This window comes from Drosophila ananassae, chromosome 3L (genome assembly GCF_017639315.1).
Source record: "Drosophila ananassae strain 14024-0371.13 chromosome 3L, ASM1763931v2, whole genome shotgun sequence".
Lineage (NCBI taxonomy): Eukaryota > Metazoa > Arthropoda > Insecta > Diptera > Drosophilidae > Drosophila > Drosophila ananassae.
This window is the reverse complement of record NC_057929.1, coordinates 6,129,675-6,152,305: the sequence shown is the minus strand read 5'-3', so window position 1 is coordinate 6,152,305 and position 22,631 is coordinate 6,129,675. Positions and strand designations below refer to the sequence as shown.

General features: G+C 39.0%; 5 protein-coding genes across 17 annotated transcripts in view; 4 read left to right on the top strand and 1 right to left on the bottom strand.

The window, feature by feature from the left end:
* Positions 1-60: 60 nt before the first annotated feature.
* Positions 61-1,797, top strand: LOC6494876 (transcription factor AP-1). Its single transcript, XM_001959469.4, is given in 2 exon segments — positions 61-313; positions 397-1,797. A coding segment is annotated over 1 exon segment (1,140 nt). The 5' UTR covers positions 61-313; positions 397-426; the 3' UTR covers positions 1,567-1,797.
* Positions 1,660-2,835, bottom strand: LOC6495754 (mRNA turnover protein 4 homolog). The gene is made up of 3 exons (XM_001959468.4): positions 2,680-2,835; positions 2,369-2,616; positions 1,660-2,310 (listed from the first exon to the last, which is right to left on the bottom strand). Exons 1-3 carry the CDS (start codon positions 2,705-2,707, stop codon positions 1,810-1,812), a joined length of 777 nt encoding a protein of 258 aa, XP_001959504.1. The 5' UTR covers positions 2,708-2,835; the 3' UTR covers positions 1,660-1,809.
* A 47-nt stretch (positions 2,836-2,882) lies between these two features.
* Positions 2,883-11,673, top strand: LOC6494877 (14-3-3 protein zeta). 6 transcript variants are annotated; one of them, XM_014907555.3, is made up of 7 exons: positions 2,883-3,006; positions 8,224-8,387; positions 8,458-8,571; positions 8,658-8,784; positions 9,318-9,441; positions 9,892-10,055; positions 10,689-11,673. In XM_014907555.3, the coding sequence occupies exons 2-7, from the start codon at positions 8,326-8,328 to the stop codon at positions 10,842-10,844; spliced, it is 747 nt and encodes a 248-aa protein (XP_014763041.1). In that variant the 5' UTR covers positions 2,883-3,006; positions 8,224-8,325; the 3' UTR covers positions 10,845-11,673. The 6 variants fall into 6 exon arrangements, with proteins under 6 accessions (XP_014763041.1, XP_014763039.1, XP_014763040.1 ...); XM_014907553.3 differs by lacking the exon at positions 9,892-10,055 and adding an exon at positions 9,545-9,708; XM_014907554.3 differs by lacking the exon at positions 9,892-10,055 and adding an exon at positions 9,545-9,708 and having other exon boundaries at positions 2,963-3,118.
* Positions 11,674-13,603: 1,930 nt separating this feature from the next.
* On the top strand, positions 13,604-21,354 carry LOC6494878 (ATP-dependent 6-phosphofructokinase). 7 transcript variants are annotated; one of them, XM_014907558.2, is made up of 11 exons: positions 13,604-13,761; positions 13,818-13,926; positions 13,990-14,298; positions 15,515-15,616; positions 16,589-16,930; positions 16,995-17,149; positions 17,264-17,372; positions 18,699-18,887; positions 19,055-19,497; positions 19,557-20,399; positions 20,456-21,354. In XM_014907558.2, the coding sequence occupies exons 1-11, from the start codon at positions 13,718-13,720 to the stop codon at positions 20,592-20,594; spliced, it is 2,784 nt and encodes a 927-aa protein (XP_014763044.1). In that variant the 5' UTR covers positions 13,604-13,717; the 3' UTR covers positions 20,595-21,354. The 7 variants fall into 7 exon arrangements, with proteins under 7 accessions (XP_014763044.1, XP_044571203.1, XP_044571202.1 ...); XM_044715268.1 differs by lacking the exon at positions 17,264-17,372 and adding an exon at positions 18,023-18,131 and having other exon boundaries at positions 13,605-13,761; positions 14,073-14,298; XM_044715267.1 differs by lacking the exon at positions 17,264-17,372 and adding an exon at positions 18,023-18,131 and having other exon boundaries at positions 13,605-13,761; positions 13,994-14,298.
* An 846-nt stretch (positions 21,355-22,200) lies between these two features.
* Positions 22,201-22,631, top strand: part of LOC6494881 (neurogenic protein mastermind) — a 67,582-nt gene continuing 67,151 nt past the window's right edge. For both annotated transcript variants that reach the window (XM_032451292.2, XM_032451291.2), the window contains exon 1: positions 22,201-22,610. The gene's annotated coding sequence lies outside the window, so the exon portion shown is untranslated. The remainder of the gene's footprint in view (positions 22,611-22,631) is intronic.

Genomic DNA, 22,631 nt, shown 5'->3' with positions numbered 1-22,631 from the left:
GCGTTAGATTTTGGAAACCGGAGGTTTTTCTATAAAACGGCTAAAAATAGCCATTAAACAGCTAAACAGCCCGCGCTAATAGTGAGCTTTAACACTTTCCAACACTGACAAGTACAATCGCAAGCAAAACAATTTGCGCTGCAAGTTTATTTATAAATAAACTCGAAAATATTGTTTAAAAACCAAAAAGTGCCTCCATTAAGAATTAAAATTAGAAAAGCAGTGATATCAACACAAAAAATATTACAGCTTGCGTTATCTTGACACAATTTTAAAGTCACATAGAAACAATCTCAAAAAATCCCACCCTCTGGTATGTAAGAAGAAGAGCGACCTATGAGTCATCGACTAAAACGGGTTATCTTTGTTTTTTCTTTTCATTTTATCTGGAATTAGTGGATACGTCACGCATCAGCTAAAGTAAACATGAAAACCCCCGTTTCCGCTGCTGCCGCCTTGGCCAACTCGAACAATGCGGGCAGTTCTTCAGCAGCTTCCGTCCAGATCGTACCGAAAACGGAACCAATCGGAGACGAAGCTTCATCCATGTCGCTTGACTTTCAAACTCCTGGTCTCACCTCCACCCCGAATCCCAACAAACGTCCTGGCTTCTTGGATCTCAATAGTAAAGGTGCCAAGAATAAGAGGCTTATTACGCCACTTGTGATCAACTCACCGGATCTTCAGGGCAAGACCTTGAACACACCCGATTTGGAGAAGATTCTGCTATCGAATAATCTCCTTCCGACTCCCCAACCCGGCAAGGTGCTGCCCACAAAAGTGGGACCCGTAACATCCGAGCAGGAGGCCTTCGGCAAAGGATTCGAAGAAGCCCTACAGAACCTTCACACCAACTCGCAGGCATTTTCTGCTGGAAATCCAGTTTCTGCCGCCAACCCAGCCGCCACCACGATGACGGCCGTCACCAATGGAATCAACGGCGGAAGCTTTACCTATGCCAACATGCCCGACACCTTTGCCGTCATCAAAGACGAACCCCAGAATCCGGCTGGCTCGCCCACCGTCAGCCCCATTGACATGGAGACACAGGAGAAGATTAAATTGGAACGCAAACGGCAACGCAACCGTGTGGCTGCCTCCAAGTGCCGCAAGCGCAAGCTGGAGCGCATTTCCAAGCTGGAGGATCGCGTCAAAGTGCTGAAGGGAGAAAACGTGGATCTGGCTGGCATTGTCAAGAACCTCAAGGATCATGTGGCCCAGCTTAAGCAGCAGGTAATGGATCACATTGCCGCTGGGTGCACGGTTCCCACGCATCAGAAGGCAGCCTTGCTGTCGGACAAATAGCATTTGGACATTGCCGAGGAGCCGTTGACGTTGCCACCGGGAGACGATGACGATGATGAGGCGACCCAAGAGCAGGAAGATAATGAATCTTCCGATTTGGGTGTGCCTTTAGAGCTACTCTTGAGTGCTACGACAAGCGCGCTGGAGCTAGAGACCTCGGCTTCGAACGACATCTCCCTGAACGGCAGTGATCTATTGGAGGAGGAAAACGAAAACGACCGGCCACTGGTGCTGTTCGTACTCTCAGATGATGGAACATAGTAGTTAAGGATGTGCCTTTTTCATAATAACTCTACGCTTGGCATCTGGCAACGGCCTTTGATTTGCTGCAATATCTGAAATGCTTCTTAAGTGTTTTGTTTAAATAGTTTTTAGTCATAATTGTACATTTTATAAAGTATTATCGGTGTTGAACGTAAGATGTTTTTTAAAAATATACGTGTGTATATATATTTTCTTTACTTCATATATACATAAAAAGTTACACCTAAATTTAAAGCTAATTTATTCATCATCCTCCTCCTCCTCCTCGTCGTCGTCATCATCCTCGTTATCATCCATTGCCTCTGTGGCATCTTCCTCCATGGCACTGTCTGCCTGATCATCTTCATTCACATCGTCTTCGACGTGAAGCTGGAAGCCCTCAGCTTTGGTCCACGAGCACTTCATCGTTAGACGGAACTTGGCCATCGGCTTCCCCAGCAACTTCAGAATACGCGCCTGTTCTGGAGTCAGAACTTTGCCCTCCTCGCACACCGTATAATCACTGTAGATGGTCACCACGCCCTTTTCCAGTTTTGTGGGCAGGCCAAGGGAACGTAGATGCGGCTCCATGGAGTGGGCGAACTCCTCCAGGGGTCCAGCTGCCAGAGTAACTGTCTCTGTGGCCACAAAACCGCTGCGAGCATACTCCACGGCCCAGTAGTTTTCCGCCCATTTGAGAACTTCCTCCTTGGATTTGTCTGTGAAGAGCAGACCCACCTGCCCGGTGAGGCGCTTGGATAGCTAGAATAAGAGCAAGGGATAAGCTATATCCTATTTTTTAAGCCAAAGATGTCCTTACCTTGTGCAGATCCGGCTCAACTTCCTCGCTTTTTTTGCGGCCCAAGCCAATCTGCATCACTCGATTCTTTCCGAAAATAAACCGCGAATTCTTTTTCCATTCTTGGCGCAGGTCTTTAAGGAGGTTGTTTCGCATGTTTTGTACTTGGAATACAAATATGTTGGGATACTTTTCCACGCAAAAGCGAATATCGTCGACGATTCGTTGTTTCCATGCCAGACCCTTGCGATCGGTTTTGGTCAAAGAGACTAATGGACAGCAAGATACAGAGTTATTTCAACTATTCTGTAAAAGTATATTTAAGGACTCACCTTTCTTATCACGTTTGGAGCGGGGCATGTTGGCGGGCGTTTAAAACAGCGGCTTTTGTTTAAAGAAACGAGGAAAGTATTGCCCACACCAGAAGTAAACACGTGCGGCTAGCTAGAGATGGTACTTTGCTAATACGAATCCAACAACTTCTGTCAGTAATACGATAGTTCATCGTACCCTTCCCTAATTCCACGTCCGCGTTTTCCAACACACATACAGGTGGGTGCTACGCGCTTTAACAACACTAGAGCATTGCGGTTTCGTTATCTGGCAACACTGTCGACAAACAACAGCTGCGCGTGAAGAATTTTGCCGAGCCACAAGAGGTGAATTAACTAATTATTAATTGTTCCGCAAGTACAAAAAAAGTGGTTAGTTAAGTGCCGAGTGCTTTGGGAATAGTTTTGGCTTAGAAATCAACCCGAAATTGCGGACGCAGTGAGTAATACAGCCTTGTGCGTCGTCGTCGGCTTGTTGCTCGCTGACCGCCATGTTGTCGGCGGAGTCTCATTTTTTTTTCTTTTTGCCCCCAAAATAGCTGCGCCCACATATATATTTTTATCGATTCGATCGCTCCTAATTGGATAGCAGGGGCCGCCACACCGGGGGAGGGGATGGGGTGTCAAATATTGGGCTAAAGCTACGTGCGAATTGCGAAAAACGCCATTTGAATCGTCATTACCGCACTTGTGTGCGCGAATAGGACGCCGATGACGTAATTTTTCTCCGTCTTGTTCTTTTGTATGAATATGGGCAGTAAAAAGTAAACAGCATTGCCAGCAACAAAAACTTTCTCATTAATAGTTTCGGTTACTCTTTAAAAAAAAAAAAAAAGCATAAGCCAAACTACTGATATCACGCTCTCTCAAATTTAATGAAAAGCACATTAGAATTAAAGCAATTTGCGCCTTTTCTTATCAATAGCCCACATCTTTCGATTCGTTTAGTTTCCGTCTTTCCAAAGACCATAAAGTTAAGATAAAAGCGTAATCTGGGCGCGCCAGATAAGCGCTTCAAAGTTTCAACAGGTTGGCGATGCGAACACTACTCAGTTGATCAATTATTGCGCAAAACCTGGCGCAACCTGTTAGGAGCATACATATTGCAGATGTTTGAAATTTCTAATTAGATTGGAAACGCATTTTTTATTGCACCTTTGGCGCAAAGATTGCGGCGGCTGTAAACTTGGCCAATCAATCTTACCTGCAGGCACTTGGCAACATTGTTGCTACCAGCAGGTTGGCAACCCTGAGGCGCTCTCACTCCCTCTTTCTTGAGCTATTCTCAAAATTCACGGGCATGCGTCGCTCTTTTGCGTGTGAGTGTGAGTGCGAGATACACAGATACAGCCGCTGCGGCGATTTTTAAAAATCATAAATTTCTGTCTTCTATGCTTGTTAGAATTATTAAAAAATTATGCATGTACAAATTTGATATTAAAATTTAATCCTTATTACTGTCTCTCTTGAAATTATGGGTTTAAAGTACAAATATTTTATTTAGTATTTTCACCTGATATCTTTATCTCTCACTCTTCCGCTCTCTCTCTCTCTCTCTGCTCTCACCTAATCAAAGTCACTCAGAATTTCTGCATATGCGGCAATAATCCCTGTTGCAAGAATTCCTTCTCTGTTAACTTTCTGTTAAGCCCAAATGCACTCATCTGATAACTGGGGGGCCACATTCCCCACACCCAACGCCAATCGATTGGGAGAGACAAACTAGCAACATGTTGCAGGTGTGTCACTCATTTTGATCTGAAGAGATTTGAGTGTTGGTATTTTTCGTAGAGTGGCAACGCTTGAAACAATCTCAATAGCAGGGGAAATTTATGAAATATTGATTTATTTCAATCAGAAAATCAATTTTTGAGAGAAACAATTTGGGATTTAAATAAATTTTTCATCTCTAAAACTATTATATTTTAAATAATATTAATTTTTGTTTGTGCTCTTAGTTATAGACTTTTAATTTTAAATATTTTCTTTATTTTTAACTTCAAAATTGTCGCCTTACCGTTATTCCACTGTAAAACCTTTCTTGAGAGGTATTTTTTTTGGTATTTTACAAAGACTGGCAACGCTATAAAACTCACTCAAGAGGTGAGGTTCAATCTGAGAAAATTCAATTCAATTTCGACCGTTGCGGAATTAGGTTTTCACCGCGCTGCTTGTGTTTTCGGTTCGTTTCAGTTAATCGAGAATGTAAGTAACAATCTGCTGGGCGAGAGTGTATCTGTGTGAGCGTTCGCCCCCCTCCTGTTCCTCTGTGTGTTAGTGTGCATGCCGATGTACATATATGTATGCGCTTGCCTGTATTTGTTGGAATTATAAAACGAGTAAAAAAAAAAAAGAAAGAATTGCTAAAATATGCCAGAACACGTGTAAAAACCGTTTCAAAAACCGAGTATGAGTAATCAATTTTACATGCATCCATGCTCGGGTCAGCGAAGAAAAAAATTCAAAAAAAAAAATTACATTCCAAGAGAGGCATCGATCCGATACCGAAAAAAAAAAATTCTACGCAAAAAGTCAAAAGTGTGAATTTGTGCAAAAAAAAAAAAAAAAAATTGAGAATGAAAAAGAACATTCCCGATTTGTCCGAGTATTGGTGCATGTAGTAGAAGGTGATGCGGCGGTGAGATTCATTTGTAGCTTCGTATTTCTTCTTCCCATCATCACCGTCGTCGTTTCATCGGTCAAGTTGTAGGCGGCGGACATAGCCATAGTGCCATAGCCATAGCCGACTTGTATATATACATACATACGTAGATATAGCCCACCTCTATATGTGCTCTCGAATACGCAAAAGATATATCCATGTATATATATATATATGTATAACTTGGATGGGGACACGCGGTTAGGTGTGTTTCTTCCCAACTCAACACACTTTGCAGCCGACTGTGGTAGATACATTTTGGCTTGTATGTGTATGTGTGAGTGTCTCTTTTGTACGGTATACACGTTCTCTTCTTAGCTGGCCATGCCTTATGCTCCCCGTCTCCTTTCCTCACGCGCGCGCTCCTCTTGGCTCCCGATTATTTTTATAATTCTGTAGCGCCGCACTTGGAAACACGATTGCCGCCTATGGCCGCTATGAGGCCCCCATCCCCCCACCACTAATACGCATATACGCATCACTAACACTTTTGAGTCTTGGTCCCCTCTCTCTCTCTTTCTCACTCTCCATACTCCATAAAAGTTAGTAACTTTTTTTTTCTCTCGAACCGCGTAAAGAAATGTATCTACACATGTAGAGGAATTTCTACATGGGGGCTCTTTTTCACATTTTTTTTTTTGTTTTAAGCTACTGCGCATGCTGTGGCCAATTCACCGTTGGTTGGCCCATTCGGCCGGCGCACACACACTTATACACTTGCAGTCCATACGCACACAGATACTCTCTCGCCAACACTCACACAGTCAAGAGTGCCGTCATCGTCACTTGCCGATAGATGGTTTTTTTTTTTTGTTGAGTGTTGAGTTTTCTGGCCAAAAGAATTAGCCGGGCTATCAATGCCCCATCCCCCTCCCCCTCTCCTTCTCTATTCTCCATCCCACCTGTATTTTTGTCCAAAAAAAATTTTTAATTAATTTATGCATTCAAGCAGATGAGCAATGTTGGTCCACTTTTGTCTCTGCGTGGTCGGTTAGCCAGATTTTTTTTACCCTTTTTGTTAGTTATTTGCTTAACTGAGCCCCCCCTCCTCCTCATGATTTAGGGGAGTGCTGGGTCATGGATGGCTTAATGTGTCGGCCACTGGGCCATTTTATTTATTTATCCGGAGTCAGAGGCAGAAAAACATGCCAATTGACCTAAAAACGAGTTGCCTTGCCCCTGCCACGCCCCTTTGTTCAAACAAAAGGGTCAATGATTTTTTAATTAAAGCGACTATTAGTCTTATTTATTAATGAGATATATTTTAAATCTTCAAGCTCATCATCTCTAAAAATGCATTTGAAATTTTTATGTTTCTGTTTTTCATTATTTTTGTGTTCTTTGTGGCAGCCAAACAAAATGTTTTTTGTCCAGAGCGCCCGCCGATATCTAAAAATATCACCTACATACCCCAACCCATTACCGCACACATGCACTTTCCTCACACCCCCACACACACCCAACACCCACACCCATACTAGCAGTAGCAGTAGAGTGTGTTTTCCAATCCACCTCCTCCCCCCTGTACACAGAATTTTTCCTTTTAAGCTTTCTCCAGGTCCAGGCCGAGCGGAAATTAATCGATTTTCCACCACCACTAGATAACCGCCACCACACCCTCTTGCCCCATCACTAGTTAGTTGGCCAGGAAATTGATCCTAGAAGTAGTAGAAGAAGAAGAGATAGATCCTATCACTAAGTCCAGACTTTTTTTTTCTTTTAATCGATGACAGTTTGGATAGAAAATAATTGAGTGCGTCACAGTGTTGCATACAAAAACACGTACACCAAAAAAAGTGTCTATCTTTGGCCCACAATACACTAACAGAAAAAAAAATATCTTTTTAAATGAAAAAAAATACAAAAAAAAAAACATAAAGAAACGCATAAAAACGAGCCGCCGACTTTTGCTCCAATTCTCTCGCTCCCCTCTCTCTATCACTCACTCTCTTTTCGATGCTCTCTTTCGGAAATGGTTTCTTTTCTTTTCAGGATTTATTTTTATCGTTCTGTTGTCGAATTTGTTTGTTTCTCGTCGAATTCATTTGTGTATCTGAAAGATACGATCTTTTGCTCTAAAACTGAAACTAAAACTGAGCTTCAAATAGCTGTCACACGTGTGGCTATGCCAGTATAGCTTTTTTGCCTTATTTTTTACATTTTTTTCCCCATATTTTTTGCCTTTTAAATTAGGCATTCCGTCAACGATTAGTCAATAAAGACTTTGCTGCAAATCCATGACTCATCCGCCAGCTCTAAACAGAAAAGCAAAAAAAAAGCAACACTTTCTCGTCAAAGCGGCGGAAGCATGACAACAAACTAAATTCGTACAAGATACCCAGGAATAGTTAGGGGCAGCGCAGTGAGGGGATAATAGACTATCAAATGATTATAGATTCAAAGTTTTTGTCAATTATTTCATTAAATAATACTCTAAATCTGCTAAATAATTTAGATAAAATTTATAAAATTATTATTTAATATCAAAAGTACTATTCGACCCTCAACCCCTACTATTGGAATAAAAAATTGTCATTCAATGTTAGATTTCAAGTTTTCTTTTTCCATTATTTCATTAAATAATTCACTTAATCTGCTGAATACTTTACCAACAATAGATAATATTATTATTTAATAATAAAAGTACTAATCCACCCTGAACCCCCTACTATTTAAATAAAAAATTGCCATTTAACAGTGATGACTGACTCTGACTGTTGCACAACAGTGCCGCTTAACAGAGCTCTGTTAGTCAGGTGTTTTGTCACCTTTAGATATAAGATAACGGTAGAAAGCCTCACCTACATTTCTCCTCCACCGTATAGTGACAAGTGGGATATATGATATTCTAAAGCTCTGGTTTACCTTCTAATTTATTGCAGAAAGTCATTGGGTAGCAACTTTGAGCGGCATATCGAACTCAGCGGCGGAATTTTATTAGTTTTTGTGAAGTAACCTTTTAAAAAAACAAAAAAACAAACAAAATGTCGACAGTCGATAAGGAAGAACTGGTCCAGAAGGCGAAACTCGCCGAGCAGTCAGAACGGTGAGTCTTGAAATCTATTTATTTTTAAAGAATTTGATTTGAAAGAATCATTTTTTTTATCAAATTGTAGGTACGATGACATGGCCCAGGCCATGAAATCCGTCACAGAGACCGGCGTTGAGCTCTCAAATGAGGAAAGAAATCTGCTCTCCGTTGCCTACAAAAACGTGGTCGGTGCCCGCAGGTGGGTTTCAATTAAAATTCTTCAAAGTAATAAATTACTATAAAATCTACTTTATTTTTATCTTATTTTTATAAAAAAAAAACCAGGTCATCGTGGCGTGTCATCTCCTCCATTGAGCAGAAAACCGAAGCATCCGCTAGAAAACAACAGCTCGCCCGTGAGTACAGAGAGCGTGTGGAGAAGGAGCTGAGGGAAATCTGCTACGAAGTTTTGGTAAGTTTCCTAGGTGGGAGCTCTGGTCTGGTTCTCTGCGCAAGTCACTTCATCGTCCCTTGACGGATGATGGATTTATGGGGTTGTAATTGGTCCATCTAATTATTTTTAACCGAGCCAAAAAGGACATACATCCTAAGCTCTTCACCTGCCATATATAAGAGGATGGTCTGGGGTGGGGTGGCCCCCCCTCCATTTGTTTCTGCTCTTCTTGCTCTACTGAAATATAAAATTTGTTACAATCAATAAATCTATTTATAAAATGAGCATTTTTTCCATATTTTTGCCCACACACTGAGCAGGCTGGTGTATGTATGTGGATTCAAAAAATAGACCATGGCCAGGGGTTGAACTTGGGGGATTCCCCATCCTTCATCCATCCCATCCATCTAATTCATCCCCTATTGCTATTCTTATAATAGATTTTAAAAGCAACTCAAGCTTGATGGATTTTTAAACGCTTAAGCCCCACAAGCTTATTGATTTAATTGAAAACAAAATTAATTGGAGTTTAATTGTTTTCTGTCTTACAGGGACTTCTGGACAAATACCTTATTCCAAAAGCCAGCAATCCCGAGAGCAAGGTGTTCTACCTGAAGATGAAGGGAGATTATTACAGGTATTTAGCCGAGGTTGCCACAGGAGATGCCCGCAACAGTAAGTATTCAAGGATCCTAATCACCAGACACACTACCACTCTCTCTCTCCCCATGCTTGAAATACAAAATACAAATATTTATATAAAAATTATAAACTACAGCCGTTGTCGATGACTCGCAAACCGCTTACCAGGATGCATTTGACATTAGCAAGGGTAAAATGCAGCCAACACATCCCATCCGTTTGGGTCTGGCCCTCAACTTCTCAGTCTTCTACTATGAGATTTTGAACTCGCCAGACAAAGCTTGCCAATTGGCTAAACAGGTTAATAATAATACTATCAAGGCTATCCATTAATTTGAGAAATGTATGGCAAGCAAGGCACAAAAAACACACACACATAAGAAATAATCCTTTTAAGATCCTTTTATTTAACTATTCCTAACATTTTGGTATTTGTTTTCTTTACCTTTCTTTATTTATTTGTTGGGTAAATAATTAAAAAAGACGTCGTTGAGGACTCGAAAAAAGCCTATCAGGAGGCATTCGATATTGCTAAATCGAAAATGCAGCCCACACATCCAATCAGATTAGGTCTTGCACTCAACTTTTCCGTCTTCTATTACGAAATAATCAATTCACCAGCGAGGGCTTGTCACTTAGCTAAACAGGTTCAGTTCAACATTAAACATATATACTTTGCTTTCGATTCTAATTCCTCCTAAAAAAACTAAACTAACTCCAATAGGTTGTTGTTTGTTTTTGTGACTAAAACGAGTTGGATGTCAAGCAATTACTAAAAAAAATACAATTAAAAATAAGCTTTAACTCCCCAAGGATATACAGACTCCCTGAAATTGAAATATTATCCATAAACTTAAATAAAACTCAAAAAACCCTTTAAAAAAAAAAGTGGCATCCCTTTAACAATCTCTAACTTTTCTGCCAAAGTGATCTGGCAACCCTTTAATAACAATCTCAAACTTATCTGCCAAAAAGATCTGGCAACCCTTTAATTAACAAGATCTCCAAGTCCTCCTGCATGAAAAATGCTAAGAAACTTTTTTGCCTTTTGCTGGTGAAACTTTTGTATTTTTTTTTTTTGTTATTTATTATTTTAGTTAAAGGTTATTATGATTTTGATTTAAAAAAAAATTGCTTTTTGAAAAGCATTGCCTTTGTTCTACCAGTTTTTGCATTTTTGCCTTGCCAAACATTTCCTTTAAGGAAGCCATGATATTTTATTTTTTATATTTTTCATTTGAATTAAAACTAATAATGTATTTTTTATATAAAAAAAATAGGCGTTCGATGATGCGATAGCCGAGCTGGACACACTCAACGAGGACTCCTACAAAGACTCGACACTCATCATGCAGCTGTTGAGGGACAACCTGACTCTCTGGACCTCCGATACCCAGGGTGACGGGGATGAGCCTCAGGAGGGCGGCGACAACTAACCAAACAACTAAGCAAAAAATGTTTCCTTTTTGACTATGCAAATATTATTCAGTAATACAAAAAAAACAAAACCAGAAACAACAAAGAGAAACAAATATTATAAAAAAACAAAAACAAAAGCAAAAACAACAACATCCAGCAAAAAAGCAAAAAAAAAACAACAACTAAATTTTGAATTGAAAAGATAATCCAGGCGAGCAAGCAGCAACAGCTATAGCATTAGCAGGAAGCGAGTGAACATTTATGAAAAAAAAAGAAAAACAAATGCAGAATTGCATTTTGTAGCTCTCCAGTTTCCATTTGAGGCCGATTATGGCTGGCATTTGGGGGCCCATCTCGGTCTCGATTGTCACGGGTAGTTTTTAGCCGATGGCTCCGATTGCTCCGGAGCCTCATTACTTTTTTGGAGACGTCTTTATACATAAAGCAAAAAATGTATAATTAATATACAAGAGCGATGCCATTGCCGGTCGAGATTGGACTCAAATGTTAGCCAACAAAACAAAAAAAAAACTGCAACTGCTTTAGCATAAAAACCAACAAACCAGAACAGCAGAAGAAAATAAAAACAAAATATAGCATTGCGCTTTTTTTTGGAGTCGAATTGAATTTGAATCCGGAGTAGCTCGGAGTTTGGCCGGAATTGTTATCCGGTTCTCGAGGGGGATATGGACAAAATCATACTCCGGGGTGCTTTGTTTTTTCGTTTGGTTCGCCATTGCGATGCCTCTCGTGTGGATTTCCTCCTTACAATGCAAAAAAAAACATAAAACAAATAAATAATATTCCTAATTGTATACAAAACAAAAAAAAACACAAGCTGAGAAATGAAATGAGATAATCGGTTACAATTTTTTTACGTTTTTTTTTTGCGAAAAACAGTCTAAATTAATTATTTAATTTTCGTTAGGTAACAGAAACAACAGCAAAAATACAGCAACAACAACAACAACAACCAAGCGAACCAAATGAGAAAAAAACAAAAAACTTATGTATTATTTGTAATTCTTTTTCTAAACAAATAAAACCAAAAAAACCCAAAAAATCATTTCGATCGAATTTTTTTTTAAATTAATTTTTGATTAATTTGAACCACCACCCTCCCTAAAAAAACCAACACTCACACACATAGAACTCACACACAGGATTGCATTTATGATGCATGGATGCGGAAATTGGTTCAAAAATCCCATGGAATCATGAATCATAGAACCATATATCTGTTAGAGAGGACAGGAGAGATCGCTGAGAGAACGGAAAAATACAGATAAAAATATATAATTGTTCATTGCTATTTTTTATACATGTCTTACATAAAACAAAAAAAGGGTTAAATCTACAAATTGCAATTTCTTTGTTGTTTTCTCTTGGTATAAACAATTGTGAAAAGCATAAAACTCATATAATACATACATATATCCAACTGTGTCTGTCGAAAAAAAAACAAAAATGATCTAGTTAAAAGGAGAATATCCATTAATAAGCGGAAGTCTAGTAATTTTTTTTGAATTAACATTTGCGCGGCATATGAGAATGGACCTAGGCACGAGTTTTATTGTGCGGCCCAGTGTCGTTGAAGCTCTGGAGTTTGTTAACCAGTTTCAGAATACCAGAGAAACATCCATCTATTGTTCCTAATATCTGGCATTTGTTTCCATCAACTTTTCTTTAATTTTTCTTGCAATTATTCGGCTTCCTGGCTTTGAAAGATTTCTTCAAAAAAAATTTTCGCGACACTCGCAATATAACAGTGGAAATATTTAACAAAAAAAAAATAATGAAAAATTTAACTTACTAAATGAAGAATGAATCAAAATACATAAATATTGTAAACTAAATCTATTCAAATGTTTAATTTCAAATACAAGAAAAACTTTGCATGAAAATTAATTTGAAAACAGCAAAAAAATATATATACAATTTACTATATATATATTATTGTCCAAAATAAATCGGAAACATACAGAGCATATGTATGTATGATAAAAGTAAATGTATATTTTCGCAATTGAATTTATCGCTATATTATGAATGTGAGGAAAAAACAAAAAAAAAACCAAAAAACATATATTTAAATATAAAGAAAAAACAAAAAAAAAACTTTTTGCCGCAACGCTAATAAATCGAAATCCCAGTAAATATAATAATTGATAGTCATAAAAGGACATAAAAGGACAAGCAACCAAAAAAAAAAACAAATACCGGGTGCAAGGCGTAAAAATTGTAAGCATATAACAGAGGCAAAGATTGATGTATGAGTGGAATATTTAAGTTTATTGAAATTACAGTTTCTTAATTACCAACAAAAAAAAAAAACAAAAAAACAAAAAATTAAATAAATAATACAAAAAAAAAACAAGAAGTACTTTTTATTGTGATTTCATTCCAGTTCGATAGTTCAAAGATCTATCTGGAAAACATATCCCATCTCTAAATTATCTAAAAGCTTAAGGATCCTTTCGTTCGATCTGTTTAATAATTTTTACAATATCATTTCAAGTAATTCTAGAAATTTACAGTTTCTTAATTACCAACAAAAAATTAATACAATAAACCAAGAAGTACTTTTCATTTTGCTTTCATCCATCCCACCTCGATAGTCCAAAGATTCCATCTCTAAATTATCTAAAAGCTTTAGGATATCGTCATCCGATCCTTTTGAAAATTTCTACAATACCATATCTAGTAATTCGAGAAATTCTACATAAAAAACAACCACGTTTTCTTAAAAACTTTTCCCCCCAATCCTAGTATCATTTCACTAAAATGTCAATGTTTATTTTTGATTGGACAATAGGACATAAATTGGGACAACGGAAGGATGCAAGTTAGCTAGTCTGTATGTGTGTTTAGGAGCAAAATTTTATTTGGCATGCATTTAAACAAATTCCAAGTGTTATCCAAATTTAAAACTTTGTAAGTATGACTAATTTTATTCAGATTAGGGCTTGATGAGTTTATGATCTTGTCAGCTCAATACGGGCCAGTCGTTCGACGCCAAAATTGCGCCATTTGGACAGAACCATTAACAGAAATTATGTAATCTTATGCTCAATGCATCATTTCCGGCTTGATTACAAGGTAAAAAAATCCTAACAAAAAAAGATTAAATCCACCAAGTCTGGTATACATATTACCATTTAGTTAGTCCCTAGAAAATTTGATATTTCATGGACACGATTCCGTCACAAAGAATGGAGCTTCGGTAATGATATTTTTAAACTTAGTTTTTATCTGACCAGGCCGAAACGGAATCTTGAACATTTGTCAAAAGTCCGATATGTCAAAATCATTGAAAATCAGTTAAGAAAATCTCACAGCGTCGCTGGATATAAGGATAAGTTGGACGGTGGGATTGAATGGGGTGAGGATGGCATGATCGCAGAGGTACATCATATACCAGGCATAGTTAATAGATCTCATTGCCTTAAAACTAAACAGCCCAAAACTGAGGTAAGTACATAAATAAATATTATATTTCCAATTAGAGCTAAGAACTAAGAATCTGTAACTTGAATTTGTAGTATTTTTCTTTTATTTATTTAAAAAAAATGACAAAAAGTTTCTTATGATTAAAGTACTTGATTCTGTTTATAAGTTGGAGTTTATAGTATTAAGTATCTTGCTCTTTATCTTATCAAAAGTTTAAAGTTTTATTTTTAAAAGAACCTTAAGACTTTCAAAATCCTTATCGATTTTTTAACGAAAGCTCTGGATTATCGCACCCACGCACCGATAACACTTTCTCTGTTTCCGGGTTGAGAAGCCATTTTAATAGTGGGGATAGTTTAAGAAAACACATATAAAATTAAAAGTAATTCAATTAAATTATTTTATTTGTTTATTTCTAAAATTGTATAAAACACACAAAAAAAAGTAATTTTCGATATAACGAGTTTTTCTTCCAACGGGAATAAGCTTTCACTCGAAAGCTTTTACTCGCCCAGTGATAAACAGCTGACCGCCAGCTGTTCCTGCCAAAAACGTAAACAAATCGAGTACAAAGTGATTAAACGCCTTTTCCGCTCGTCGTGGCTCGTGAAAATTGCCTGCATAACTGATAAAATTACCTAAGCAATCAACTCGAGCTGTGAAAAATTGCAAAATCTGTGGAAGGTGAAAGTCCAGCCAATTTAATAAGGAAACACCCGCGTTGCATCAGTACGCACTTACAGCGAATACACTACAGCTGTGTGCGTGTGTCCGTGTGTGTTGTGTATGCGTCTGGTCCCCAAAAGGTCACCTTGAAACGTCAAAAGCAAAAGCGAAACTTGTGAATACCGCTCGGGAATATATTGTAGAGTGGCTAGTAACTGAAAAGCCACGGAACAGAGCGGAAAGGAACAAGTAGAGTATTAATAGCCAGTTTTGGATATTAATTACATTTAACCAGTTCCAGTTGCTCGGTTATTAAATTAATAATAGTTTAAATTCCGGAATAATTTTTTTTTTTGGTTTTTCGTAATCAAAAAAAAAAAAAACCAAACCAAACCCTTAACTTGAATTATCCTCCGAGACCTCCCCCCCGACAGAGTGTGCGCGTGTGTGTGGGTGTGATTTATCCATTACGGTTCGAGATACAGATATAGTTTGAAAAAAAAAAAGAAAAAGAAAATTAGTCAACATGAATTCTGAAATTAATCAACGATTCCTGGCGCGTGGATCGCAGAAGGACAAAGGATTGGCGGTCTTCACCAGCGGCGGGGATTCCCAGGGCATGAATGCCGCAGTGAGAGCCTGCGTTCGTATGGCCATCTACCTCGGCTGCAAGGTGAGTTTGTGACCTCTGTCAAGTACTTTCCAGCACCCCCACACACAGCATCATAATATCCTGACCCTGTCCTTGATCCATGAACTTGTTTGGAACGCATTTTTCCAATTGATTCTTTCAATTAGCTTATCAGAGTTGCTGTTGCGGTAACCGTGACAAATATTGAGTGCTAAGCCCAGTTAGATAATCTCTAATCGGGCCGAAAAGAAATTTTTGTGTAGCACAGCAATCAAGAGTACGCCACTATATACAAACATATATGTATTTGCACATTGACATTGGGGTTTATTTCGGGCTCTTTCACATGCGAATACAAATTTCGGCTAATTTCTTTCGTTTTTCATACGAATTTCGGTTTTTTTTTAAATGTTTTTGGCGGTCTTAACGACTCCTTTTGCGCCTCCAGATATGCAAATGTTTTTTATTAATTGCTCTTAATTGAAATTGATTAAAATCTATTTCGCTAAATTGAATTTATTGAGTGCCAAAGAAAGTGAAATTTATCATACTCAATAGCACTTACGACACTTTACTATAATATACTATAAGTTTGTTAGTTTTTTATCAAAGTTAATAGCTTTCTTTAATGAATTAATGTTTGTTTCTATTTGAGAGAACTGAAGAGCAAAGTAAATAATAGAAATGTACTTTTTAAATTAATTTTTCAAACGGTATGGGCAATTTTCCTAGAGATGTGTCTTTTTGATAAAGGATCTATGACTTATCGATAACTATTTCTTTAACGGAATTTTAAAAACAAGACGTTACATTTTTTCAAGTTTTGCTATAAAAAGGTATTAGAATGGAAACTTTAGTCACTATGACAACAATATGCTATACTTTGATAGCAATAATACCTTTATAACCCTAATAAAATATACACTAAGAGATAAACACATGCTTTTAAACCCAAAAATGAATTTATCGCAATGTTTTGAAGAAATTACATCATTTTTTTATGTTTCATTTTAGGCCTACTTCATTCGCGAGGGCTACCAGGGCATGGTCGATGGCGGCGACTGCATCCAGGAGGCCAACTGGGCCTCGGTGTCCTCCATTATTCATCGTGGTGGCACCATCATTGGATCCGCACGTTGCCAGGACTTCCGTGAGCGTGCCGGGCGTCTAAAGGCCGCCAATAATTTGATTCAGCGCGGTATTACCAACCTGGTGGTTATCGGTGGTGATGGTTCCCTAACCGGAGCCAATCTGTTCCGTCAGGAGTGGTCTAGCCTTCTGGAGGAGTTGGTCAAGAACGGCACCATCACCACCGAACAGCAGGAGAAGTTCGGTGTCCTGCACATTGTGGGATTGGTAAACATGCCTTTTAATCTTAAATTAGAGTTTATAATTAAAATATTTATGATTTTATTAACAGGTGGGCTCAATCGATAATGATTTCTGCGGCACGGACATGACCATTGGAACGGATACGGCTCTGCACAGGATTATTGAGGCTATCGATGCCATTTCCAGCACTGCCTACTCCCATCAGCGTACATTCATCATGGAGGTTATGGGTCGTCATTGTGGGTGAGTTTCAAACTGATATTGTTAAGGGATATATGATCTATTTGGCTTAGATTAAGTGTCAGTGATTAATTGGGATTTATAGCTAATACTAGATACCGAAATATATATCTTTAGATATCTGTCAGTGGTGGCTGGCGTTATCTCCGAGGCAGATTACGTATTTCTGCCCGAGTATCCACCGCCGCAAGACTGGCCCGATCGACTTGTCCTCAAGTTGGAACAGGCAAGAAGCCCCCTCCCTAAAATGGATATCTGTTGAATGTCCATATAGCATCTGATTGATTATAGATGTCTACCTGTCTCCCAACCACCCCTCCATCCTTTTTATGACTAATATTTTTGTAATGAAATGATTTTTTTCCAGTTATTTAGCTCTTGTGGGCGGACTGGCGTGTGAGGCGGATTTTATATTCATTCCCGAAATGCCGCCCAAGGTCGACTGGCCAGACAGGCTCTGCTCCCAGCTGGCCCAGGCAAGAAGCAGCTCTCTATTCTTCCCACTAAACTGCACTGAAATAAAAATTTATTCACACTCTAACTTATAGTCTTGAAAGTGGTTTAAAATATAATTAAATCAAAGTCAATTTTATAAGTAAAGTTTTAATTTTAGTGCAGTTTTTTGTTTGCTAAAATTTCAGTTCGATGCATTTGTAGAAAACTTGTACAGTTCCAGTACATTTTTTAATAGGCTTTTTTTCTTATTTTTCTGCAACAGTTTATGTCTGTCCCAGCATATCCAATCATATTGTAACTAATATTTAAGTTTATCCCTAAAGAATATCCCTTAACCTTTACATATTTATCCCCAGACATTTGTAAACCATTTTTATTATTTTGTTTTTTTTTTTCATTTAATCTTTTTCATTTTTTTAGTTATTTAGCCATATCGGCTGCCATAGCCACAGAAGCAGATTTTATGTTCATACCCGAGGAGCCAGTTTCCGTCAACTGGAAGGACGAAATCTGTTTAAAACTGCAGCAGGTCAGGCCCAAGAGTCCTTTAGCTGCCTCGCCTTAAAAAAAAATACTCTTCTTGGTTAAATTTTTTGGTCTAACTTCTTAAAAGTTTTCAAAACTATTCTACTTTGCTTTTAATTTTTTTGGCAATTATTTTGGCATTTATTTGGTGTGCCCGAAATTATCCTGGCGATAAACAGCTCCAACAGCTAGTTGATTTAATTGTTTGGGTCTTTTTTGGATCTTTCTGTGTTCTTCTCACCTAATCTCACCAAAATCCTATACTAACTTTCCCAATTGCCACTAATTTGAATCACATTCTAAATCAATCGATCTGTAAAATCTTCATTTTTGTGACTTTTTTCTGTCTTTTCATCATCTTTAATGTTTTTTAAATCATTCAGAACTCTTTTGGAATTTTCTAAAAAGATTTCTTAAACTTTTCACAAACATACAGCTTGCTTTAAGATTTTAAACTTCATGATCTTCCACAAGACTTCACTTTTCATTAGTTCTGTTGTGTTTTTGTTGCATTTAAAATTTATTTCTTAACAAAATATATTAATTTTAAATATTGGAATTAAATCTGTAGGAGCGCTCGGCTGGCCAGCGTCTGAACATTGTCATTGTGGCTGAGGGTGCCATGGACCGGGAAGGACATCCCATCACCGCCGAGGATGTCAAGAAGGTGATCGATGAACGCCTGAAGCACGATGCCCGTATCACTGTCCTGGGTCATGTGCAGCGCGGTGGTAATCCCAGTGCTTTCGATCGTATTTTGGTAAGATTTTAGATCTGAAATAAATACCCGGTACTTTGACGATCTTCTCAAGAAACTAAGCCCCATAAACTAGGCTACATAAAATATACATATTTCTGACAAGTACCGGGTATTTATATTATATTTTCTTAAACTTTTAACTTATTTTTATTAAAATCCTCTTTTAGGGCTGCCGCATGGGCGCCGAGGCTACTTTGGCTCTGATGGAGGCCACCAAGGAGTCCGTTCCAGTGGTCATTTCCCTCGATGGCAACCAGGCCGTGCGTGTCCCTCTGATGGAGTGTGTCCAGCGCACCCAGGCCGTGGCATTGGCCATGAAGGAGAAGCGCTGGGCGGATGCTGTCAAGCTTCGCGGTCGCTCCTTCGAACGCAACCTGGAAACCTACAAGATGCTGACCCGTCTGAAGCCGCCCAAGGAGTGCTTCGATGCCGAGGGCAAGGGCATTGAGGGTTATCGCCTAGCCGTGATGCATATTGGTGCCCCGGCCTGTGGCATGAACGCCGCCGTACGTAGTTTTGTCCGTAATGCCATTTATCGTGGCGATGTCGTCTATGGTATCAACGATGGTGTGGAAGGTCTCATTGCCGGAAATGTTCGCGAGCTGGGCTGGTAAGTTTAAAAGATTCTAGTTCTATGATTGAGACTTATGAGGATTAATTTATTCCCAGGTCGGATGTCTCTGGATGGGTCGGCCAAGGTGGCGCCTACTTGGGCACTAAACGCACCCTGCCCGAGGGCAAGTTCAAGGAGATTGCCGCTCGTCTCAAGGAGTTCAAGATCCAGGGTCTACTCATCATTGGTGGCTTTGAGAGCTATCATGCTGCCGGACAGATTGCCGATCAGCGGGACAACTATCCGCAGTTCTGTATCCCCATTGTGGTCATACCCTCGACCATTTCGAATAATGTTCCCGGTACAGAGTTCTCGCTGGGCTGCGATACCGGTCTGAACGAGATTACGGAGATCTGTGACCGCATTCGGCAATCCGCTCAAGGTACCAAGCGTCGTGTCTTCGTTATTGAGACCATGGGTGGCTATTGCGGCTACTTGGCCACTCTGGCCGGCTTGGCCGGTGGTGCTGATGCCGCCTACATTTACGAGGAGAAGTTCTCCATCAAGGACCTGCAACAGGATGTCTATCACATGGCTTCTAAGATGGCCGAGGGTGTGGCACGTGGTCTTATCCTCCGGAATGAGAAGGCCAGTGAAAATTATACCACGGACTTCATTTACCGCCTGTATTCAGAGGAGGGCAAGGGCTTGTTCACCTGCCGCATGAACATTCTGGGTCACATGCAACAGGGTGGTTCCCCCACTCCCTTCGATCGCAACATGGGCACCAAAATGGCAGCCAAGTCCGTGGACTGGTTGGCCACCCAGATCAAGGCCAACATCGATGCCAATGGTGTCGTTAACTGCAAATCGCCCGAGACTGCCACACTTCTGGGTATTGTGTCGCGTCAGTATCGCTTCTCTCCGTTGGTGGATCTCATTGCCGAGACTAACTTTGAGTGAGTGGATGACTGCTCCTAAAATGAAATCTTATTAATTTTAATTAATTTTTTAGCCAACGCATACCCAAGAAGCAGTGGTGGCTTCGTCTGCGTCCCCTGCTGAGGATCCTGGCCAAGCATGACTCCGCCTATGAGGAGGAGGGTATGTACATCACCGTCGAGGAGGAGTGCGCCACCGATGCCGTCGCCTAAGAGTATCGTCCTGGCGCCTGTCATCTGTATCTGTGTATCACTGTACCTGAGATATACAGTCGCATCAAAACGCTCGCATCTATGTTCTCCTTTTCGCACTTCTCGAATCAATGTCTCAATATTTGCTTCTTGAGTTGTTGTTTTATTTTTTTAATTTCCCTTTTGGCTTCCTCACACACCCTGAATCCGATCCGTTTAATGGTTTTTTTGACGTAAGATCCGCAAGAAGGAGCTCCATGACATGAGCAGCAGCATCCAAACATCACCAACCTCCCACTCCCACTCCACATCCTACTTAGATGCCTACGAAAGTATATTTCATCGTTTATCATACGCATTCACGCACAACAAAAAAAAATACATAAATTATTTATATTTGCCCGCCAGATGAATTTTTTCTGTTCGTCATTTTGTGTTCTCTCTTAATCTTTCGATATTTCGATCTTTCGACTATGAATATTGAATATTTTTGAATCTCAAGTACCGAAAGACGTTAACTATTTGATTCTACATTATTGCAGCTGCTACCAAGTGTCTACAAAACTGTTAGTGTGTGGAATATAGAAGCATTATCTATCGTAAATTTGTTGGTTGTTGTTCGCATCCAAATTAAATGTTAAAGTATTTACACAAATTACCGCGTCGACGGAACAATTATTCAAACTCCCAACTGTTTTTCGAGTATTGTTATCGAAAGAATCAAATGATATATTTATACCGACGTGCTAAATACATAATCAAATGACCTGTAGGCACTTAAGTCAAATAGTTTGAATTGGAAAGTTAGCTTCGGGGGCCACAGTTGAATTTTTGAAATGGGCGCCAAAAAAGGGAAGAAGAAGACAAGATTGATGAGTGGCAGCACCTATGTATGTGTATGATTTTATTTACAAATTATTTTGTATAATAATTTGCTGAAAATAAAACAGATACAACAAAATATTTTATACAAAACAAGTCCTTTGTATTTCGGGGGATCTCCCCAAAAGTAATCGATATTAATTATCGGATATTAAGCATATCGGATTTCTCTCATCTCTAGGAATATTTCCCCCTATTCAAGGCACAGGGTGACCCATGCGTAATATATACTTGGTATTTTACAGGAAAACTAATTTTACTTAAAGATGCAGCAATATATAATGGTATAAATTTATTTAACTTTTTTTATGAAGATAAAAATCATTTACACACAGAAAAAAAGTACCGACAAACAAAGTGAAAGATCAAACAGCTGTTGTGCTCATAGTGGGACCAAATTAAAATCAGCTGATTGGTACTTTTTCCCGAACCGGTAACGCATGTACGAACCGGGCAAATATGGCTTTGCTGTTTCGTTTTTAAACAAAAGCAAAAACATAAGATAGAATTATGAAAAATAAATAAAGAAGAATGATTATAAAATAATAGAATCTAGCATTATTGTCAATACTATTTTACAAAAAGTAGCTATCTTTATCAAAATAGCTAAAACTGCAGCCCTGCCGGATGAAAAGACAAAGCAAAAGCAGAGAAAAACAGCAGTTGGGCCGCTCTCTCCCTCTCTCGCTCTCTCCGTTACTCTCTGAGAGAACTGAATCAGCCGTTTATCACCTACCTTTTTGAGCAGCAGCCCACTAGAAAGTCGCCGACACCGAACAAAAACAAAAACGAGCAGCAAGCGAGCGGACGTGTTTCGTGCGTGAGCGAAGCAGAGGCAGCAAAGGAACTTGCAAAGGAGCCCGCGTCTCATCTCGCGTTTAATCAATTAAAAAGTGTCTTAATCGCGAACCGCACGTGTAAAATATATACAAAATAATTCCTACCGTTAAATGTTAAATAAACTAAATAAATAACTTGAAAATAAAACCGCGCAAAAGCCCTCAACATAAACATAACTGAATGTATAAACAAAACGAAGGCGAAAGCTGCGTTTGAAGTTTGGCGTTAGCGTTCCCTGTTGATTTTTTAAGTGTTTACTTGAGTTCCCAAAAAAAAATTGTGGTTAACTTGGGGAACGGTGCTAAGTGGTACAAAGTAAGCAGTTCCGTGTATTAT